This window comes from Rhagoletis zephyria, unplaced genomic scaffold (assembly GCF_001687245.7).
Source record: "Rhagoletis zephyria isolate East Lansing unplaced genomic scaffold, Rhagoletis_zephyria_1.1 Rzeph_scaffold_00320, whole genome shotgun sequence".
NCBI lineage: Eukaryota > Metazoa > Arthropoda > Insecta > Diptera > Tephritidae > Rhagoletis > Rhagoletis zephyria.
Window position 1 is genome coordinate 127681 of NW_016157404.1, and position 23285 is coordinate 150965.

The 23285-nt window shown below is 34.1% G+C and overlaps 2 protein-coding genes across 14 annotated transcripts in view; one reads left to right on the forward strand and one right to left on the reverse strand.

Annotated features, from left to right (window-relative positions):
* The first annotated feature begins 1238 nt into the window (after window positions 1–1238).
* On the forward strand, window positions 1239–5109 carry LOC108358984 (uncharacterized). 10 transcript variants are annotated; one of them, XM_017610572.1, is made up of 3 exons: window positions 1321–1448; window positions 1924–2183; window positions 4074–5109. In XM_017610572.1, the coding sequence occupies exon 3, from the start codon at window positions 4091–4093 to the stop codon at window positions 4715–4717; it is 627 nt and encodes a 208-aa protein (XP_017466061.1). In that variant the 5' UTR covers window positions 1321–1448; window positions 1924–2183; window positions 4074–4090; the 3' UTR covers window positions 4718–5109. The 10 variants fall into 10 exon arrangements, with proteins under 10 accessions (XP_017466062.1, XP_017466061.1, XP_017466069.1 ...); XM_017610580.1 differs by having other exon boundaries at window positions 1924–1947; window positions 4064–5109; XM_017610570.1 differs by having other exon boundaries at window positions 1322–1448; window positions 1793–2183; window positions 4064–5109.
* crc (bZIP transcription factor crc) overlaps window positions 4815–23285 on the reverse strand; it is a 150407-nt gene continuing 131936 nt past the window's right edge. For all 4 annotated transcript variants that reach the window (XM_017610564.1, XM_017610563.1, XM_017610567.1 and 1 more), the window contains 2 exons: window positions 6034–6251; window positions 4815–5960 (listed from right to left, as the gene is read on the reverse strand). In XM_017610564.1, coding sequence (XP_017466053.1) covers window positions 5250–5960; window positions 6034–6251 — 929 coding nt within the window. In that variant the 3' untranslated portion in view covers window positions 4815–5249. The remainder of the gene's footprint in view (window positions 5961–6033; window positions 6252–23285) is intronic.

Below are 23285 nucleotides of genomic sequence, written 5' to 3' on the forward strand. Positions count from 1 at the left end.
AGTAGTGCTTTAATTTTGTATAAAAATATGCTTTCAGGGGTTTTTTGTTATGAGGAGTCCATTTCTTTTACTTAAAACTTCCACCTGAGGGCCCAACAGTGAAAATTTGGACATTTTCTTCGAGACATATTCTCGCAATTTGGCAAACTCCAAATTGATTTTAGACCCATGGTTTTTCAGCAAATTTGCTTAGAATTACACGTAGAATCCTCCTAAGCTATACGCGCATAATAAAAAAACTGCCCCGCCCTTTCATGTATGTAATAATATTATGTATGTAGTAATATTTAAGTTTTTTTAAGACTTTTATTAGTCTATAAAAGATACAATACTTCACACATACGTACATATATTACTAATGTACAAGAAAAACAAACACATAAGTATTTCGCTGTGGACATTTGACAAAACAACTTCTCTCGAGTGAGGTCATTTTCTCTTCAAAGCAATAATTAATTGAGTTCTCTTATTATATTTTTATTTTTAATCGTTAATAGCAGTTTAAGATGCTATCTTAATGAAAGTTAAATAAAATTTTTAATTTTTATTTGGAAGCTCCTTAAAATTAACTTTAAATTCCAACCTACAGAAAGCAAAGTTTTTTTGTCAAAAGTCCAAAGATATGTAGGTATGTCAAAAAACAATGGGCTTTCTCCGGAACTATCTTCCACCCGTAATGGTTTTGGAGGGCTTTATTTTCTCCTGAAAAGTATTTATTATTAAAATATATTTCATAAATAGCTTAATAAATTTACCTTAGGGTCATTTTAGGGAAGACTATACCACAGGTTACACTGTGAGGCAAATGGTAGGGGTCAGTGATCGGGAAGGGTTCAAACTACCGGGGAAAGTTATATCGGTAAAAAAGAAGTTATACGTGTCCCGGCGTTATGTGAACGGCGTTATGTGAACAGATTAAAGGAATTGTAATTTAATTGTTTTTTTAATTTGTTTGAGCAAAATCGGACTAGTGGTTCTCGAGTTATGTCAAAAAAAGACCACCAAAGGTGACAATTTCCCCTATATGATAGTTATATATATATCTCGATTCCTAGACGTGACCCAGCGAAACGCCGGGACACGTATAACTTGTTTTTGACCGATATAACATTTCCCGTTGGTTTCATCCCATCCCGATTTTCACTGTCGCATAGTCTTATCAGTGATCGATTTTTATCGATTTAGTTTTCACTATTTTCTCTATTTTTATTGTTATAAACGCAACCCTAGGACGACTATCTCTCATATAGTATTTTCCNTAACATTTCCCGTTGGTTTCATCCCATCCCGATTTTCACTGTCGCATAGTCTTATCAGTGATCGATTTTTATCGATTTAGTTTTCACTATTTTCTCTATTTTTATTGTTATAAACGCAACCCTAGGACGACTATCTCTCATATAGTATTTTCCCATGAACCAAAAATACAAGATCACCTAATCAAAGAAGTAAGAAAAAAGTATATTTCTGAGCGTTTTTGACGTCTGCCTAATAAAGAAAACAAACCAAGAAAACGAAAAAGGTGCGGTGCTTGAGTGCGATTTTATTGGCATTTATTATAAAATATAATAAGTGAAACCGAATAAAACTGATCAAAAGCTGTCCATAAAATATGGTTTTCGTGATAGAAAGTGTTTTACAACCGCATAGCATCAGCACAGCTCGATTTTTCAATGCCAACGTTCTGACCACAAAAGTGGACCCACTTTTCACGCAAATTTACGCCCTTTGGCAAACAAAACATACGCACAAACTTGTTCCAATCACACATTTATAATTAAAATCGCTGCAGAAAACACATTCAATCGGTAAAATATCACTACGAAGAGGGAGAAGACGGTGTAAACAAAACCGAAAAACGTCAAAAACGATACGAAAACTTTTTTCTGAACATCGATTACAAATACAACGATGGCTGATTAGGTGATCTGTAGTCGTTGGTTCATGGTATTTTCCCATCAAGTTATCAAGGCAATGCTCGTGTATTTAAGTTGACAATGCAAATAATAATTATTCAAAGAGAAAGTACACCTCATGTACTTTAAAACAGTGCTGAGTTATTGCAAAAATAGATTTACACATGGTCAGCTTTCAAAGAAATGCTTATTGGAAGTCCCACCGACACAGCCAATTTTTTTTAACCTAACTTTGAAAAACCGAAATCTTCCCATCGTTGAAATAAGGTCATTTTATTAAAAGTATAATAAATATTCATATGAAACAAGTAGAGCTCATTTTACTCACGAACTTTGCTGTAATCCGTCGTAGATTCGATTTTCCTACGAATCGTAAAATTGGTATGCTGAAATCCGCGTTGTCGTATCGTAATTTCGAAATTCTTAAGCCATCTTCGAAATTCGTAATGTTGGTATGCCTGAGTCTGACATTGGCCTGAGTCTGAAAGGCCGGACATTGGTCGAGGCTTTGTAAAAGGAGCTAAAGAGGATGTGGTGGAGTTTTGGTAAAGCGTTCCAAGAATTAAAGCGGCACAATATCTAGTGAAATGGAGGCCCTTAAAAGGAGGGAGCTTACATTTTATCATTTAAGCTAAATGGATCAGATCAATCTCCTAGCAATCTCCTTTGTATATTAATGCAACTGTTAGCTGTTCTTCCTCCTGGGAAAAGGGCATCGGCCACTGAATCCTTTGTATTCTACTTAATTAAGGAAGTATTTTCAAATAATGATTAAACTAATTTTTTTTTAATTTCACTATTCACTTGCGATTATATTTATTTTGATTTGTTTCTGTCAAAGCAGCTGATTAAGCGAATTTATTTTAGTTGGCAACGCCGTTGATAGTTACGATCGGATAACAGCATACCAATTTTCGAATTTTCGAAACGGAGCTACGAATTCGTAACTACGATCTTTCGGATTACAGCATACGGGTGAGAGACTCGTCCCACCCACCACAAGCTAAAGTAGTTTTTTTTTTTTTTTTAATTTTCAAATATGATAATGCCATTAAAGCATAAAATGGGCATTAACATTCCATTAGCTACATACGAGAAAGGCGCTTTGAGCGAAATATTTATAGTTTGTCTAATATTGGGAAATGAATCCATCAACTCAGAGAGGCGGGTGTCATCGTTGTCCCACTCGCCACTTTTGGAAAATGTCAATTTTCTGTGTAAATTATAAAATTAAGTTTTATACTTTATTAGTTTCGTAATAATCTGATATCTGACTTCAAATGTTCAGATTTTGAGACTTATCCAATAAATGGTTAAAGAGAAATGAAGTTTGAGCAAAACCAATTTAAAATGTCCCACCCATCACGTTTGAATGCCCCGTTTCCATAAATTTATTCATTTTGTACACTCCCGTCTAAAGCTATTGATTTCGCAGCAGAATTACACCAATTCACTGATCCTAGAACCTAGCAAATTTGGCACGTATTGAAAAGAAATAGGGATCAATTAGAAAATGGAATGCAAAAATTAGAGCCAATGTCGTATTCACAATTGTCTAATTCACGATATTACACAAAATCAACAGAAAATTAAGGACGGTACAATCATCCACATTGTAAAATGAGCAAAATTGTAAAATGTGGTAGATTTTAGGTTTACGGTGGTAGATGTGGTAGAAACGCAATTTAGCAAAAAAAAAGTGGTAGATCTACCACAAAAGTGGTATAGTCACCACACTGTACGATACGCTTGCAAGGGTTTATCGTCTATCGTATTAAAGTTCATAAGATAAGTGACTTCAGATTCGTAATCAGCGACCCAAAAATCCCCTAGGTAAGAAGTGGTGTAAAGATCCATCAACGAGTATTTGTTTAAATAGTTTCGTCCAGCTAAATTTGCGATCCGAACCACTGTGGGCTGTGGTCTTGTTTCTTAGGTGTTATTTAAAATGTTGCATAAAAATATTTTTTTAGCATATCTAATACATTTTATAAAATTGTTTAATATATTTTGCATAATTCTTGCATATTGTTTGCATATATTTTGCATATTCAATTTGCGTAAAAATCCGAGCTCTAGTTATATATATATATATAGTTATATATAGTCAATGTGTAACCTAATTTTGTTATTTATTACGATTCCAGTCATTTGCAGATACTACACAGGAACCAATGACGTCTCTTCTTGACTTGAATGACGATTGTCTCTTCGAAATATTCAAGTATCTCAACCTCATGGAAACATTTAATGTACTCGATCTTCGCAATTCTCGACTTACGGGGATCGCACGTCAAAGAATCGCCACATTCAAGGAGCTAAATATTCAAATACGAGAACTTCCGAACTTCACATGGACGCAGCTAAAAATTATCGGTAAGAATTTGCGCATCTTCAGTTTAATCGTAGGCTATTCAATACCAACGCAAACGGTGCTAAATATTATAAAGCCACTTTGTCAGGGAGCTGCCTTAACTGCACAACTGCGAGAATTTTCGCTTAATTATGTCTACTTTAATGAAGAATTCTGCCAGTGTATCGGGGATGCTGTGACAAAAGTCCAGAGAGTAAATTTAAGCTACTGCCAACTTACGGATGAGATCCTATCCGAATTCCTCAAGAAGTGTGTTAGCTTAAGAGAGTTATATATTTTGGGAAATTATACGCTAAACGGCGATTTTCTACGCAATTTTCACACGCCTTCCTTACGGACAATCAGGCTGGAATTGCATGCGGCATGGACTTTCCCCCTTGGAGAATTCAAAACCAAATATCCAAACATTCTATTGATAACAACGTGATTTTCTGGGTGATTATAGACAATTTTTACAAACTTGTTTAATATTCGGTGCAACGAAAGAGGAAAATAAAATAAACAAATAAGGATAACTCAAAATATGAATTATAAACCCTTTTATTTGTATTGAAATATATATAAATCGAAAACATTTTCTGTCCTCAATTGAAGTCAGAGCAAACTAAGCAAAGTGGACGCATACATAGTTATTAAAATGCTGTCATGTTGGGTTTATATTTGGGCACTATGCACACGATACATAAAGTGGTCGCAAATGCAAGCGGCAAAATTAGTTCAAAGACCGATTTCGGTCCTGTCATACGCGCCAATTTACATTGCGAGCCATACTTACTTTCCTAGTTGCAAATTGTCTGATTTATTGCAATGTTTGCGTAGCATAATAATAAAAAATCATAGATAAAATATTTTTTAAATGTTAATTGGAAATGTTGTTAGTGTTGCTGGCTGGTTGATCAGTTGGTTTAATGGCTGTATGATGACAAAATGGTTTTCTCTCCGCCTGCGTTACTACGTTCTTACGCATTGGCTTGTTTGCTGTCCTTTTTCTTCTTGTAGAACTCCTTAATGAGGGTTTTTAAGTACTTAGCCTCGCGTTGACGTTCGGCCAATACGCGTTTTAACTCTTCATTACGCTGTGTAAGTTTTTGCTCCTCATTGAGTACGTTCTCCATTTCGACCTTTTTCTTTTGACGATAACGTGTTGCTGCATTCTTATTTTGCTCCTTTTTCCGCATTTTGCGGTCCTCAACGCCACGTCCGTATGGGCGTGTGCGCTTTTTGGGTTCAGAAGACTTGGGGACCATAGATTGAGAGTTATCTTCGTCGCCATTGTACATAGGCGACGAGCTGGCGGATGAGGAAAACGATGAATCCGGCGACCACTCCTCATCGGTCACTATGGAATCTGGACGCGATCCTGAGGAGTAAGACGACCAAGACATGGACTCACAATCATCGTTCAAATTGGGCAATTCTTTGATGCATGATTTCAGAAATTCATCAACGATTTGCGAATTGCGCTTATCGTCATCGGTTTGTGCAGCGTCCGTGGGTGTAAAGGGTGCTGAATTGTAGTAAGGAGTAAAATGAAGGCTATGCAGAGTTAGTGTAGATGGAGCTGGTGTTAATGCTGGAGAGGGAACGTAGTGGATTTGGGATGAAGTCAGTGCTGTTGGTGGTACTTGACTAACTGTCTCCGATGGTGTCAGCTGAAGAACATTGTTGACCTGTTTAAAAAACAGGAAGAGATATGGAGTTAGAGTTGCGTGTTAACAATTTAAAATATTTTAAACTACTTACATTTATTGCACCTTCTGTTGCTATGCCATTCTGCAAAAGAGTCGCTGATGTACTGGATTGCGGAGGTGATTGCGGTGGTGTTAAAGTGGTCAGTACTGCAATCTCGAAATTTTCCGATTTTAAGGCTTCGATATCGAACGAGTCGTGTACTTTAGTCACCGGATTTGGATGCGCGATTGCAGTGTCGACATCCAAAAGCAGCTTATTCTCGGACCACTCTGAAAATATGAAAAAATAGTTGATTAATATAAAAATTATACTGCAATTTTTTTAATAACTAAAAAAGTGAGGCATGTTTGAATAATAGACGAATATTTTTTCCTAAAGACGATCCTAAATCTAAACAAAATCTCGAAAAGTGGCCATAAAATCTGTGTTAGCATTCTTCATCTGTATGCCTCTTTGGGAATTTCAAAAAATTTTGGCAATTCCAACTACATACATATATGTAATGTTTCTACCATTACGTTGGGTCCTTGAGAGTGGATTGACCTCGCAGAATATAACAAAGTTTCAATCTAGTTTCAGAAGACATATTAAAGTTGACAAGGACAAACGTAAAAAACAAATCATTATTTTTATCGCATAATGGCGAAAAATGTGTATAGTTAATACGAAATCAAGTAAGTTTAAACATGCAATGAAATCAATATTTGTAAGGCATTTCAAAAAATATCATTCACCTAATAAGGACCGGTTCAGAACCGGTCTGAAGTGAATTTAGAACATGGCAGTTGCCAACAAGTGGAACGCACATGACGTTTGCCTATAACAACAATAACAAATACGTATGTTTGTATTTACACACATACAACACATAATCAGGCAATCAGGCAATGGCGGGGCTTTCTATGGGGTGAAGTGAAACACTTACGGCGACGACGGTCCAAAAGGTTATCATTAAAGTCCGAATTATATTATAAATATATGTACATACATACATTGTATGTACGTATTGATTGTATAGAACTAAAGATGGAGGAGGAAAACTCTGCACAAAGTAGAGGAGACAAGCTGTGAAACCGAAATCAATGAGAGGGGAGGGGAGTGTAATAATGGAGGACAAAGTCGCGATTAGAATGCGATTGTTTTGAAATTTCATGAATACATACGTTTGCGCTTTTGTTGGTGATGTTGGTAGCAGTGTTGCCGTTTTGATCCATACACTTAAAAAGTTATACGTGTTTGTGCAAATTTTCGGGAGAAACATTTTTTTCGCTCTTTTCGCGAGATACTTAAATTTTTCGCGTAGTACATTTGACATATGTTAATGAGAAAATATTTATGTATGTATGCGGTGCCAGCTTTTAAATTGTGATCGAAAATATTGAAACGTTTTGGGGTCAAATAAGCTTAAAGAGAAATGCTTTAAATGAACAATTTATAAAGAGCTGACTCATTCATTTTTAATTTGCTTTACCTGCCTCATAAGTAGCTCTGCAGATGTGGAGCGTACCTTTTCAGATTTAAAATTGATTCAATATGAAAAGAGAAATAGAATTTCATTACTGTTGAGAATATGATGGGGCGTATTCATAGTAAAAATGAAGTCGATACTGAAGGCAGTCTCAGCTTTTTGACATAATTTTCAACGAGTTTAACATGGAATGTATCACATAATTTGATAATTAACGTAAATGATCGACAGCTATCTATCTATAAAATCTATACAAAAAATTTTTGTTCGTCGCTATACAAGATTAAAAACAATAATCTATTCTTTGATAGATTCACATTGTGTAAAATATTTTTTCTTCATGTACATTCATATGTACGTGTATGAATGCGAATTAAATGATCTTTCGGTTATTGACAAAAATTAAAAAGCAAAGGTATGAAACCAAATAGCATTTTTTTAAGTTTTTTCTAACTTGATACTTAAATAAAAAATTTGTGATACATTTGATCCATTTTTTGTTTCTTCTATGATACATTTTTTCATGCCGTCGCGGCAACACTGGTTGGTAGTAGTTACTCTTGCAGCTGTGGCTTGTTAAGAGGCAAAGGTGAGAACAGCAATACAAATGGCATTTGTATGTACATATGTGTATATTTAGATACGTCCATATGTGAGTAGTCCACTTCCAAAGTGCGCTATGTAAAATTTTTGCGATTTTTAGTTTTTGGTGGATTACGTACCAGTATTTAAAGTAGTTTCATGTCCACTAACAACACAGTGCAAACTCTTTTTATATTCTGAAAAAATAGCATCAAATCTTAACTCTTCTTCCAAAAGTCGCTATCATACTTATTTATAATCTTTCAAAAGTATACATCTTCTGATGAACTTAGAAAACTGCTTTAAGTCATATAGACTGTTAATATTATCTTATGTCATGTTATGTTATGTTACAATTTTATAAGGCTCTTATTTATCCAAATTTTCAGGTAATAATAAAAAAGATTCAATTTAAATGTTACTTGTTGTCGTAGTCGTTTTTTCAAATTTATGGCGTTCTATTATAAAATCACATAACGCTGTTTGCAAGTGGACTACTCATGTATGTATAAACGCATGTACTTACTTATGTACATATGTACATAAAGTATGTACATATATACATATGCACGCTGATGCCTATTAAAGCATACCAATTTTAAATAAATAAAAGCATATTTAAGATAAAATATTCGACTTGATTCTTGATTATAGTTCAAGTAGGTACATGTGCGATTGTATGTACATGGATTGGCCTCGATCTCATTTTATGCAAAATGTTTGCATAGCATATGGGCAAATCTCCGGAACCGTGCGATTCAACTCTAAAAAAAAACGTAAATTTTTAAATTGAACGCACAAAAATAAATTATACATCAAATTGTTTGAAATCTATTGAGGAAACATGAAATTATTGTGTGATTCATTTTTCTCAAATGCTTAAAGAGTTCTAAGTAAAAAACGATTATTTTTGAAAATTCAATATTAGCGATACTTCTAGAGGGCGTGGTTTTTGTCCGATTTAAAAAATGTTCAAGAAGGTATTTAAGAAGGTCAAGCGCAATGTGTACAATGTGTCGAGATACAAATATTTGACATAAGTTTCCAAAAAATTTTACGAAAAAGAATTTTTTCTTAAGATCCATTGAAAATATCATATTTGAGTAAATATTTAAAAATTCGTTAACCGCACTGCCCAAAGATCTGAAAATCCTTAACATACACACATATAAATTCATGGCCGTATTTTAGACAAAAATTATTTTACGTATTTATCATTTTCAACGAACTTTATGAAGAATGTTATCTAACGATCACGCTTAAGCCCAACCTTTTATGTGTTAATCTGTCAGTGTGCTGTCAAAAAAAATGAGAAATTTTAAGCCATTCACGCAAAGGCCTATTCAGACAATATGTGTTATATTTTCAATATTTTGAAAAGCCCACAACAGTAAAAGGTCTTATTTTATTCTTTAATGTGTAATTAATATGTATATAGACAAATGAGAGCAATTCAGCAATCGCTGAAAGGGCAAAATGAAAAAGAACTTAAGATATTACCTTTTTGATAATTACGAGTGACAGATTTCAAATTGTTTTATTTCTAATGAGGAGCACATATTTTTCTCAACGCCTAATGCATTTTCCAATACTACATTTACTATTTGCCATGATTTTTGAAAGTCTCCGTTTTGCACTAAAAAGTTATACTCAAAAAACTTTCAACAGGTACCCAAAATGACAAGTCAAAATTGTATTTTTTTTACTTTGATTGTTTATAAAACTTAAAATAACATTATTAAAATAAAAAAAAATTAAATAAGTCACAATAACTCGTCACATTTGTTATCAAAATGGCCGAAGTTTTTTATAAAAAGTAAAATTACATTAATAAAATTAATTTAAAGGTGAGTGACACAAAAGCACACGGTTCCGGAGATTTGCCCATATGTGTATTAGATCTGTGTTCAAAAATATGTGTACAGAGACGGTAATTATTCATTATAATTATATTATTACTTAGCTATACATATGCGTGTTTGTATATATACATAAATTAGATATGGCTCATTCCACGGCAATCGTTACCAAAAGAAATGAAAATAAACTTGAGAATTTGACTGTATTACTTCTAATAACTCCAAGACTGAAGGCAAAATTTCGAAATTTATCTTAAATTAAGACATTTTTTTACTTCAGGTTGTACCATTTAAAAACTCATATGATAGGTTAATTTTCTTTTAAATTGGCAAGACTTGAGGGGAGATTCTGTAACCATTTAGCGACAATTTTCGGATCGCTATCGCACATTCATATCATGCGTCAACTAGTGCGATAGCGATTCGAAAATCCTCGGTAACTGGTAACAGAATCTCCACCCAGATTTTGGAAGCCCATTGTCTTTTTCATGCTGTAAACACATAAAGGGTTTGTGGTATGCGACAATATTTACAGTTGCGTCCACAACCCTATCGTGCACGGCTTGTAATTTTTTAATGAGAGTGCCAAGGCAGGTGAAACAGTGTTGACATTTTTGGTACAATTGCACTTGTTTGATACTACTTCGTTTATAACATACTTTTCTACTACGCAGTACTTTTTAGTACAATTTTGTGATGAACACTAAAATTATATAGCTCTCAAAATTCACAGCGGGAAATTTTTTGTACTAGCCAGCTTCTTCAGACAATATTTGTAATATTTTCAAAGGCATGCAGCTGTAAAAGGTTCTATTTTTACCTCCCTTTTATTAGCTCGGGATGTAACTATGTAATATTGATGCGCCTAAAAGATGCAGCGATTGCTATTCTCAAGTTATATACCTGATGTACAGTACGAATGGAAATTATAATAGCGAGGTTTTAGTTTTTTAAACTATAATTTTATTTATTATCTTAATGTTTAATTAATATGTATATAAACAAATAAGAACAATTTAGTAATTGCTGAAGTGCAAAATGGAAAAGAACATAAAATATTAACTTTTGATAATTACTGCCCAAATATCTGAAAATCCTTACATACATATAACATATAAGTTCATGGCCGTATTTTAGACAAAAATCATTTTAGGTATTTAGCATTTTCATCGAACTTTATAAAGAATGTTATTTAACGCTCACGCTTAATGCCAACCTGTTATGTTTTAGTCTGTCAGTGTGCCATCAAAAAAAAGGAAAATTTTTAAGCCATTCACGCAAAGACCTATGCAGACAATATTTGTTATATTTTCAAAGGCACGCAGCTGTAAAAGGTCCTATTTTTATCTTAATGTTTAATTAATATGTATAAAAACAAATAAGAACAATTTAGTAACTGCTGAAAGTGCAAAATGGAAAAGAACTTAAAATATTAACTTTTGATAATTACTGCCCAAATATCTGAAAATCCTTGCATACACACATATAACTTCATGGCCGTGTTTTAGACAAACATCATTTTAGGTATTTAGCATTTTCATCGAACTTTATGGAGAATGTTATCTAACAATCACGCTTAATTACTGTTATGTTTTAGTCTGTCAGTGTGCCATCAAAAAACTTAAATTATAGTTTAAAAAACTAAAACCTCGATATTAAAATTTCCATTCGTACTGTCATAAGGTTACTTTAAGAATGGAAGTTTAAAGCAATTCAGGTGTGTAACTTGAGAATGGAAATCGCTGCAACTTTTAGGCGCATCAATATTACGTAGTTACACCCCGAGCTAATAAAAGCGAGGTAAAAAGGAAAATTTTTAAGCCATTCACGCAAAGACCTATTCAGACAATATTTGTTATATTTTCAATATTTTCAAAGGCACGCAGCTGTAAAAGGTCCTATTTTATCTTAATGTTTAATTAATATGTATATAAACAAATAAGAACAATTTAGTAATTGGTGAAAGAGCAAAATGGAAAAGAACTTAAAATATTAACTTTTGATAATTACGAGTGACAGATTTCAAATTATTACAGTTTATTTCCAAAGAGGAGCACATATTTTTCTCAACACCTAATGCATTTTCCAATATTACATTAACTATTTGCCATGATTTTTGAAAGGTACCCAAAGTGACACGTCAAAATTGTTATTTTAGTTACTTTGATTGCTTATAAAAATTAAAACGAAAAAAATTAAATAACTTACAGGAACTCGTCACATTTGTTATCAAAATGGTCCAAGTTTTTATATAAAAAGTAAAATTACATGAATAAAATTAATTTAAAGGTGAGTGACACGAAAGCACACGGGTAACTTAGCTATTAACTTTTTTAAGCTGATTTGCATAGTGAAGACCAGTAAATTTGGGATTTAAAATTACACCATCGTAATCCTTGTTCCATTCTCTATAAAAAAAACATGTTCCAAAAAAAATTGGGGTTTTTTAAGAACTATTTTAAAATATTTTTTTTTTATGACGAGGTGGTTTATTTTGAGAGAGACAACAATGAAGTCTCTGCGATGACCAGAACCCGAGATATAACAATTTGAAGAAGTACATGATTATTTAGTCAGAATCACGAAAAAATCCAAAATTTGACAGATCATATATGTGTCCGAAGAAAAAAAGGAAAATGTGTAGCCAATCAGAATTGTGATACCAAATTTGGTTACGATATGAAAAAGAATCCCTCATATATATGTTATATATATTATAACATAGAATAATAGTAGTGTTAGAATTGTAATATATTATTTGATTATTTGTAGGGCTGCATTTTATAATTATTTCATGCCATTACAGTGTCTGAATGTCGTTTTATTTTAAATTGATCGTAAATTAAATTATATCCCGTGATCTCGAGGGCTTGATCCAGCGATTTCGGGAGTCAAAAAGGGCTCGGGACTGCCGGGATTCGGGATGCCGAATCCCGGTACTAGGTGCCTTAGTGCCAACAGTGGGCAAACGCGGCTCTTTGAGCCAAATGCGGCCCATTGCTTAGCAAAGTGCGGCTCTTTTTACTTTCTCTTTGCCTTGGCTCTTTTTACTTTTTAAAATACATATTTCTTTGCTGGACATTCTTTTCCATTGTGTTGTTTTTTTTTTTATTTTATTCTTTTTATATACACATACATACATTGGATAAAGAAAATTGGCTCTCTGACATAATGTTCTTTATCGATATGATGGAACATTTGCTAAACTTGTTTTTCTGTACAAGAAGAGAATAAAAATGTTCCTGATTTGTCGCAAATTATTTAAAGTTTTGAAGCTAAACTACGTCTTTTTATTCATGATCTCAAAAAAGAATATTTTATCATTTTCCATAGCACATGTCAAAGAAGATAAATTGGATCCCTTGTCGCAAAAATACATGATTTAAAAGTAGATTTTTAAAAAAGGTTTGCCGCTTTGAAAATATTTAAATGTCCGTTTGCATATGTACATCATAAACCCTTTTTTATGTAACATAATTGAGGATTGGACTGATTCAAAAAAAAAACCGAGTTTTCGAAATTTGTGTGCGATGCATCAAAATCTTTGAATGCGTAAATAAAAAATATGTTGCTGAAAATTTGAGAGAAATCGGTGGTCGTTGGGGGTTGCTCAACGCGATTTTAAATTTTTACAAAACCGCGCACCTGAAATACATCTTCGTCAAAAATATCGTGTATGTATTTACCCGAAATTTCGCACATGCTCTACTCTAAAATTTCATTATTGTTCACGTTAATAAATAATTAATGGTTGAATAGCAAAAATTAGTTAGTTGATAACTATTGATCCCAATAACTTTTTGAGCTCAAAATTGAGAAGAACTGTTAGCACACTTTCAGAAACTATAATACAACAACAAAAACATCCGCACTCATAATTTGTTAAAGTTAAAGAACTTACAATATCCGAAATACTCCTTTTTAAGAAAAGCGAAGAAGAGTTGGAGTTTTTGGAATTAAAAGAAGATAAGGTACTGGAAATTAGTGTTGGAAAACTATTGATGGTGTATGCATTCGATAGTGATAGTGCTAAATACTCGATACTATCCAAAGATTTCTTACTCTAGTGCCCGGTTTCACCAATTATTTTTGAAATTTTTCAAACTTAAAATTTAAAATAACAAAATTTCCTAAAAAACATGTGTAATTTTAAAATTATGTTTGATAAATTTAAAATTTATTGGTGAAATACCCGGGCATGTCATTTTGTAAATGGGCAAATTTGATTATACATTTTATGGCTAATAGGGTCAAAAAGAATTCGGCATTTTGTAACTTTTTTCGTTTCTTCTTTTACTATGTCGTAACAAGAAAAACCATAAAGATTATTTGTACAAGCAAAAAGTTGGCAACATATAACTTGTGTTAAACAAAACGAGATCGTGTATTTCAATAACACATTTTATAAAAAAAAAACATGATGAATATGTTTACAAACAAGTTCACAACNAATTTTGATTTTTGTTTACAAACAAAATCTTGACAACGTTAATTGTTTAACTTGGAATTAAAAGAAGATAACGTACTGGAAATTAGTGTTGGAAAACTATCGATGGTGTATACATTCGATAGTGATAGTGCTAAATATTCGATACTACCGAAAGATTTCTTACTTATGTTGAGATTTAACTCTAATGCCCGGTTTCACCAATTATTTTTGAAATTTATCAAACTCAAAATTTAAAATAACAAAATTTCCCAAAAAAAGGTGTAATTTGAAAATTATGTTTGATGAATTTAAAATTTACTGGTGAAATACCCGGGCATGTCATTTTGTAAATGGGCAAATTTGGTTATACATTTTATGGCTAATAAGGTCAAAAAGAATTCGGCATTTTGTAAATATTTTCGTTTCTTCTTTTATTATGTCGTAACAAGAAAAACCATAAGATTATTTGTACAAGCAAAAAGTTGACAAAATATAACTTGTGTTATACAAAAGGAGATCGTGTATTTCAATAACACATTTTATAAAAAAAAAGACACGAAGAATATGTTTACAAATGGCTAATAAGGTCAAAAAGAATTCGGCATTTTGTAAATTTTTTCGTTTCTTCTTTCGTAACAAGAAAAACCATAAGATTATTTGTACAAGCAAAAAGTTGACAACATATAACTTGTTTTAAACAAAAGGAGATCGTGTATTTCAATAACACATTTTATAAAAAAAAGACATGAAGAATATGTTTACAAATGGCTAATAAGGTCAAAAAGAATTCGGCATTTTGTAAATTTTTTCGTTTCTTCTTTCGTAACAAGAAAAACCATAAGATTATTTGTACAAGCAAAAAGTTGACAACATATAACTTGTTTTAAACAAAAGGAGATTGTGTATTTCAATAACACATTTTATAAAAAAAAGACATGAAGAATATGTTTACAAATGGCTAATAAGGTCAAAAAGAATTCGGCATTTTGTAAATTTTTTCGTTTCTTCTTTCGTAACAAGAAAAACCATAAGATTATTTGTACAAGCAAAAAGTTGACAACATATAACTTGTTTTAAACAAAAGGAGATTGTGTATTTCAATAACACATTTTATAAAAAAAAAAAAAATGAAGAATATGTTTACAAACAAGTTCACAACATAATAATAATAATAATAATAATAATAGATTGGCGCTTACACATAAGTTAGTGTTTGGCCGAGCTTCTCCTCCGATTTGTGGCGTGCGCCTTGATGTTGTCACACAAAGCGGAGGGACCTACAGTTTTACGCCGACTCCGAACGGCGATTGTATTTTTATGAGAAGCTGTTTTTCATGGCAGAAATACACTCGGAGGTTTGCCATTGCCTGCCGAGGGACGACCGCTGTTAAGAAAAAAACCTTTTTTCTATATTTTAGCGATGTTGCTTTGACCAGGGTTTGAACCCAGGCGTTGCGGAGTGGAAGCACGCTTACTTACCACTACACCACAGCGGCCGACAGTTCACAGCATACAATTGTAAAAAATTGGTTTAAAAGCAAAAGAGCTTATTTTTTTAAGGAAATATGTAAAGTCAGCCTTGTGTTAGGTGTAGATGTTGGAAAACTGTTAAAATATTTCAAATATTCAAATTTGGATTTTTGTTTACAAACAAAATCGTGTCAACGTTAACTTGTTTAAGGTTGGCTCTGCGGTCGGTAATAAGGTACCCTGCTTTACTAAACATCCTTTCCGATTCTGTAGATGTTGCCGGGACACATAGACACCGTCTTGCACAAACCTTTAGTGCATCCGAATCGGTTGAATTGATCTGCATATATTGAATATAAGAAGTTGCTTTATACATATGTACATATGTATATACATTTATAGTTATTAATTGCCTTCCAGAAAAGCAATGGGTCAACATCCTGTGGCGTGTTAGGGCTTTCAAAGTAGCGGCGTAAGGCAATGATCGCATCTGTCGTACTATATTGCCTTTTCATTGCTATTTTTGTTTCAACAAAATTTAAAAGCTAGTTCTGCGACCCGGTTTCAACAGTTGATGGTGTTGGTATTTCTAGTGTGCGGCTCGAAGCCGACGGTGTCGGCATGGAAAGGAGTTCACCTTGAAGGAGACTAGCACCTGCTTCTGCATTTCCGACCGACCTAAGCCCTTCTTTCTTGAATCTTGCATCCAATAATGTCGCGAGTTTTGACACACTTCGGTTCTCATAATGCCTTCGCATTCTCGGTCTTTTCTTTTAATCGGTCTATTAAGAACGTACAGATATCTTTTAAAATTTTGTAACTTTCGGTATACGTACGCAATTGGTATGATTAAAGATATGAGGGTTATTCTCGAAGTCTTGCACGATGCAAGGATGGCACGAAATGCAAAAATATTATTCCAAATTTGGAAGAGAACAAGAGCACCCCATTGCAAAGTAGTAGCATGCATAGGTAGCAAGCAGCGAAATTCTGTATCAAATACAATAACAAGATACAGCAAAAAAAAAATTAAGTGAGCGAGATCAGAGGAATGAGAGAAATATGTAGCAATTCCAACAACTAGCACAGGGTCGCATTTATTTTTCTATGCTTTTTTGCAATATATATACATGGGTTTCGACGTTGCGTATTTTACAGCGATAGGAAATGGTGTTTCTCATATATTTTGTTGTTGTGTGTTTGCAAGTAATGCAATCCGTGCTACGTACAACGGCTTTGCAAGATTTGGAGAATACCCCTATTGTTACAGATGTGCCAGCTGAGGCTTGGACTGTAGCATCATCAAAAGGGGAAAATATAATACAAAAGTCTTCAAATATCATAAAATCGTCAGCTGTGAGTGGAGATGGTTTGGTGTATGTAAACACAAACATGAGCAATAAACGCACCAAGTTTTGCAACATAAAAATAAAAAATTTCTGAATTATATGCATATTTGGCTAGAAAATATGTACCGCGTAGGGCATTCAATCCCGAAGCATTTTAACAATCCCGGGATTTCGGTATTCAAAAACTGTACCAAGTAACAAAATTTACCGGTTACAATAGAGCACAGAATGCGAAAAAGGTTTACAAATTGACGGAATATTTATTTTACTGGTGCCAAAATAGACTGCTGCACAGATTAGACCTGTAAAGTGTCAATGGATACATACAATGTGTGTATGTAATAATTTGTTATTAATCATCTTTAAATAACTAAAACTGGATTCTATGTCTAGCTATAACTTAGATACTGGGCTATACACGTAGTCAACATTCTAAAATTAACATATCCGTTAGCAGTGTGCAAAATACAATAACAATTTGAAAGCATGAAACATGGACAACTAAAATTTATACAAACATACATACATGCATATGTGCGAACACTGCACCTTACTACTAACAATGTAGTATGTAGATAGAGGTGAGTATTTAGCAGTGCTATTGAAAAAGTTGCCGAGCGCAATATCAACCTCCCGCCCTGAGTCGATGTACGTTTCGAACACCTGTGCGAATATTTCCAACAGGTTGAGGCACTGCTGCATACATTAGAACTTTAGCGATCGACGGCATACAAGTTACTCTCGCCCTATTTAATGAATTCAGTGGCAGTCAGTAAAAACATTCAACTTAGCTTATCCACTTTCCCCATTTCCAGAGGATTATTAATACAATATTTCATTAGTAATGAAACAACAATTCAACTAGCGAAAACTTGTTTTCAATGTTACGGCATATTTTTACACCAGTATGAATGAAATTATAATGCCCATAACCCACGCGATAGTTTAATATTTTAGTTTATTGTTTATTAACTTCGACTGCACTTTTTATTAATCTAATTTTGTAAAAAACATACTTTTTAAAAACACAATTTTCTATAGATCTATATTTCCTGCAACTTTAAAATTTTAGGAAAAGGAATGTTCTCTGCTGGTAAACTACGATGACAGTTTTATATGCTAGTGCTTTTTTGAATTGTCCGTTTAAAAACTTTCAATGCAACATTAGTCCTGTCAACACACATCTGCTTACAGACTATTGTCAAATTTCGATCAAGCTGACTGTCAACATTCAATGTAAACGACTTCACGAATTTCGTCGGAAATTAATGGTGATTTCGTTTCTACCAAAAAATATCGCCTTTTAATTGCCCCTTTCTCTTTTCGTGTTCGATTCTAAACTAAAGGCAAAGGGTGAGAAAATTTTGTGTTCGTTTCTTGAAATGTCACACTCTTGTAAGGCAAAAAAGGCACCTTTTCTGCCCTTTGAAGCTTTGTGAGGGGAGATGATTGCCCTGAAAATCAGATGGTTGCTTTAAACCAGTGATTCCCAAAGTGGTCCACGGGAGACTCGACGGGGGGCTACGTTGGCGTGAAAAAAATATGAGGGTCCATGAGTTGTAAGTGGGGGTCCACGAAAATTCATTTGGTTTCGATAATAAAGAACCAAAATTGTTGCTCATTTATGACCTATTTATTTAACTTTAATTTTTTTGAGTGGTGTATAGTGCTCTTGGCGCACTGGTGAACTTACCGTCACTTCGTGTCATCGTACGTGGAGAAGCCTTAAAGGCCATCTGCAGAATAAAAAGAAACGGATGTTGGTATAACACTGATAGCGTTTTCTTTTCTCAAAAAAAGTTCTGCCCTTTTATATGGGAACTCTTCCTTTGCGTTGCCCTGAAACCTGAGAAAATGTTGCGTTCTTTATATGAGAATGAAACAGAAAATATACTACTCCATCACAATTTATTTATAGAACTTAATAAAGCCGAATTATTCACTTGGCCTGTAAGTCTTTCCAATTTTAAAGCAAAACACTTATTTCTGATAGGGAAAATAATTGCATTTTTACAAGATTAAATTAAAAATCAACCATGCAACTCTCACCCTCACGTTTATTTGAGGGCAGAAAAGGCAGCACTTTCGCCGGATCAGAGCGCAACCTGCTGAGAAAAGAACACGACGCCCCGTGAAAGAGCTGAGAAAAGAACGTGAAAATGTGACAGCGCTAACACAAGGCAGAATAAGTGCAGCCTTTTTTCGAGAAAAGAAAACGCTATGAGTGAGGCGATGCGGAAATTGCCGGCGGCAGATATTTCAGCACTTGTGTCTTTTCAATGCTACAGGATAGTACGCCACCATTACCTTTGTTGAAGAGATTCTAGAGAGACAGTTCCCTGAGGGGGAATTCTGGTTTAATTCCAGCACTGAGCCCACGTACCTTGTCGAATCGTACATTGTCGAATCTTCACTGATGGCTCCAAAACTGACTAAGGGTCAGGATCAGGAGTATTTTTTTAATGGGGATAAGTTTCACTTTTTCTTTTAGGGAAGATGCTTCTGTCTTCCAAGCTGAGGTATTTGCAATCCCCAAGGCCATAGACTACGTGGTGGAAAATAGGTGGGGTAANCCTTGTCGAATCGTACATTGTCGAATCTTCACTGATGGCTCCAAAACTGACTCAGGGTCAGGATCTGGAGTATATTTCGATTTTAATGGGGATAAGTTTCACTTTTTCTTTTAGGGAAGATGCTTCTGTCTTCCAAGCTGAGGTATTTGCAATCCCCAAGGCCATAGACTACGTGGTGGAAAATAGGTGGGGTAAAGGAGTTTACGTGTCTACTGGTACAGCCAAGCTGCACCTAATGCATTGGCCAGCCTTTTTTCAAAGTACTTCCAAACTAGTTCGGCAATGCATGTCCGACTAAATTATGTTGCTAAACATAACGAGGTTGCTTTACTCTGGGTCATTCGGGAGTGCCTGGAAATGAGACATTCGACCCTTTGGCCAGAGATGGCTTAGACCGGGCATTCCTCGATCCGCAACCAGTTATAGCACTCCCCACTTCGACCATCGAAGCAACTGGGTAGCTACTTCGCTCAGCAATGACTGGGAGCCATCGAGTGGATGAAGGTGGGCAAAACTCATGTTGCCTTCAATCTCAGAAGGTCTGTCTAGTTTTTTCCTCTCACTGAGAAGATGGGACAGCTGACTGGTCCCTTCACGTGGCACAAACACCTGACTGTGATAGGCGTAAATTACAACATTTACCCATCCTGCTGTGAATAGGATGAGACGGTGGAACACTTCTAGAGCTTCTTGCTTGCTTGTTTGTTTACCATCGATTTATCTAGATGCGGTCTCTTTTTTCTTTCTGAATTTAAAGTATGGCATAAAAAGCTTTGCAGTTTTGTTGTTTAAAGTTTTATGTTTTAAATATGCGAGTGACGAATATTTTTCGCATCACTTTAAAACTCGGAGCGATAAAATTAAATATGCCATCAACACAAATGAACTATTTGACAAATACATCAGATGCAAATTCATGAGTGACCCGACCATGTGAGGAGTTTATTTAGTGCTCTTAAAAAATATAACTCCTCAGAGCGAGATAGTTCTTTCATGGCTTTACGAGCTCTATTTTTTGAAACTTGCAAGTGTGTGATCACATTATTTTTAATAAATAGAACACAAGAAAATATTTTATTTTTATTTTTGCCACTCCGAATTTAGTCTCTGAATCTTCACATTTTTTGATGAGCTTTGGGAATATGTTAGAAATGAGCATCAGGGGGTCCACGGAAACCAGTAAAGTTTTGAAAGGGGTCTACGAGCAAAATAAGTTTGGGAACCTCTGCTTTAAACGATAATATGATGAAATGCGTGAGCTGGACAAGGACAAGAAGGCAAAAACAAGCCTTTTCAAAGGGTTGAGAGTAACACCAAACACATTTTGCACCGGGCAAGGACAAATTTTTTGATAGAAACGAAATCACCATAAAGAAAATAGTTAATTTTGTTCATAATCCATAACTTGAGTTACGAACTGCTATCCAACTCAGACTATTTTCGCCATTTAGTCCCTCGTATACTTTTGATTCCACACCAAAGACGTCGAATGTAGAGCTCATCATTAAAGCACGTGTCTATTTAGGACTTTAAAGAAATCTATTACTTATCCAAAAGGGATAAAATAATAATAATAAAACACGACTAAATTTATCGAACTAGAAGGATACTATGTTGAGAAATGTAACCCCTTTTAGCCAAACCAAAATTTTTTCAAAAACTAATTCATCAAATTCATCAATAAATAGGGGAAATATACAAAAGGTTAATACTATATTGTCAATTGCTTCAAAAGTTTTAATTTATATGTCACGACGTTTTAGAGAACGTGAGAGAACGCGCATAGTACGTAATCAGGCATAACAGTCTCCTTTAGGATCTTACAGGCAAATCAGTTTTTTCCTTTGTGTTTAAATTTCAGAAAATATGGCATCTTGTTTTTGTTGTACGGCAATGAAAAAACAACTGATCGGAATTTGCGCCAAAAATGCATTAGGGCTGTTCAGGATCTTTCGCATATGCTCTTGGATTTGCATATTCGTCGCATTTGTAAATTCGCAACAATAAAATGCACACGGTTGTCATGGCAGCAAGCAAAAAATATGCAAATGCAATTCCAACTGCAAATCTGAGACCATTTCCACAACATCCTGAACAGCCCTATTTTATTTCATTGAATTTCCAATACTTTGCCTCGTTTAGGGCAATTTGTGTAAACAAGTAAATATTTGAGTAAGTTGAATTTTTGCTATTTGTTGTTAAAAAATAGACTTTCGCCTTCTGACGCCAAAGCGAAGCGCAGATTGCTCGCATTTCGAAGGCCAAATTAAAGAAGAGAAAATGAATTGCAGGCACTGCCGAATTCCCATAAGTACTGTTGGTGGCTCTCACGAAAAGTCGTTCAGTTTCAAGGGCTATTACTTATTAGAGGTGGAAAAATATCGATGATACTATCGATATATCGATGTTTTGTCTTTTAAAAAAATACTATCGATGTTTTAAGACTATCGATACGATCGGCTGTAATGCAAGACCAATAAGAAAACTGTCTCCCTTGGGGCACATAATAAATAATGAATAAAACGATGGGTCTTGGTAACTCTTACCAATGAGAATGACGATTTGGTAGTTCTTATTACACGAAAAAGGGGGAATCGAAAAGCGAAGTCTGTATTCTCCAGCACGAAAAAAAACTAAAACTTCTGCAGTTTGGAATTATTTTTCGAAAGCTAAGGAAAGTAAATCTATCGCAGCGCTGCTTATTATGCCTAGCGTCAGGATTATAATTAATCAAAAAATTAATTAACCGATTAATCGCGCATCCCTAATTGCAACCCCTTTTGTGTGATAAAAATTACATGTACCTTTAATAATGTTTTTATGGTCTTGTGTTAACAATATGCATCTGATAATGAAAGTCAACGTAAAAAAGAATAAATAAAGCAGTTTTCTTAATGGTAATCAGGGATCTTAAACTGTTCAGAAAAGTTAATGATAAATGTTTTATTAATTTGTTTAATGTTATGGATCCTCGATATTATCCGCCATCAAAAACAACGCTTAATATACATATATAGTATGTGGTATCAAATACATTTGGATTCCAGCATCATCTGTTGAGTCAGACAGAGTTTTCAGCAAGGTCGGGTTAACTATTAACGATCGCCGAACAAAACTGAAGGTTTTTCAGAAAAATGTTTATGCAAACAAATGAAATTGCACAAGATATAGTATATTTAATTTCATAAAACGGCATCTTTTAATAAAAATAATTTTTTTGTATAAATGAAATATGACCGATAGTATCGATATATCGATAGTGTTCATCAATACTAACGGCATATATCGATAGTCAATACTATCGATAGTTTTCCACCTCTATTACTTATGCCACCATTATTTAAAATGGGGATACATTAGACTGGGTCGGTCCCCATACAAAAAAAAAAAGTTGCTAATGTCCGCCCCTAAATTTAAAGATTATGTTGAGAGGGTTCTGGAAAAATTTTTTTTTTTTTTTTTAACCCTCCGAAATACAGCCGAAATGGGTTTTTCGTTGTAACTTGGTTATTTGACGGCCGATTTTTAAAATTGATATGTCATTATTTTTGTCTTGAGAAGCTTCACTTTTCG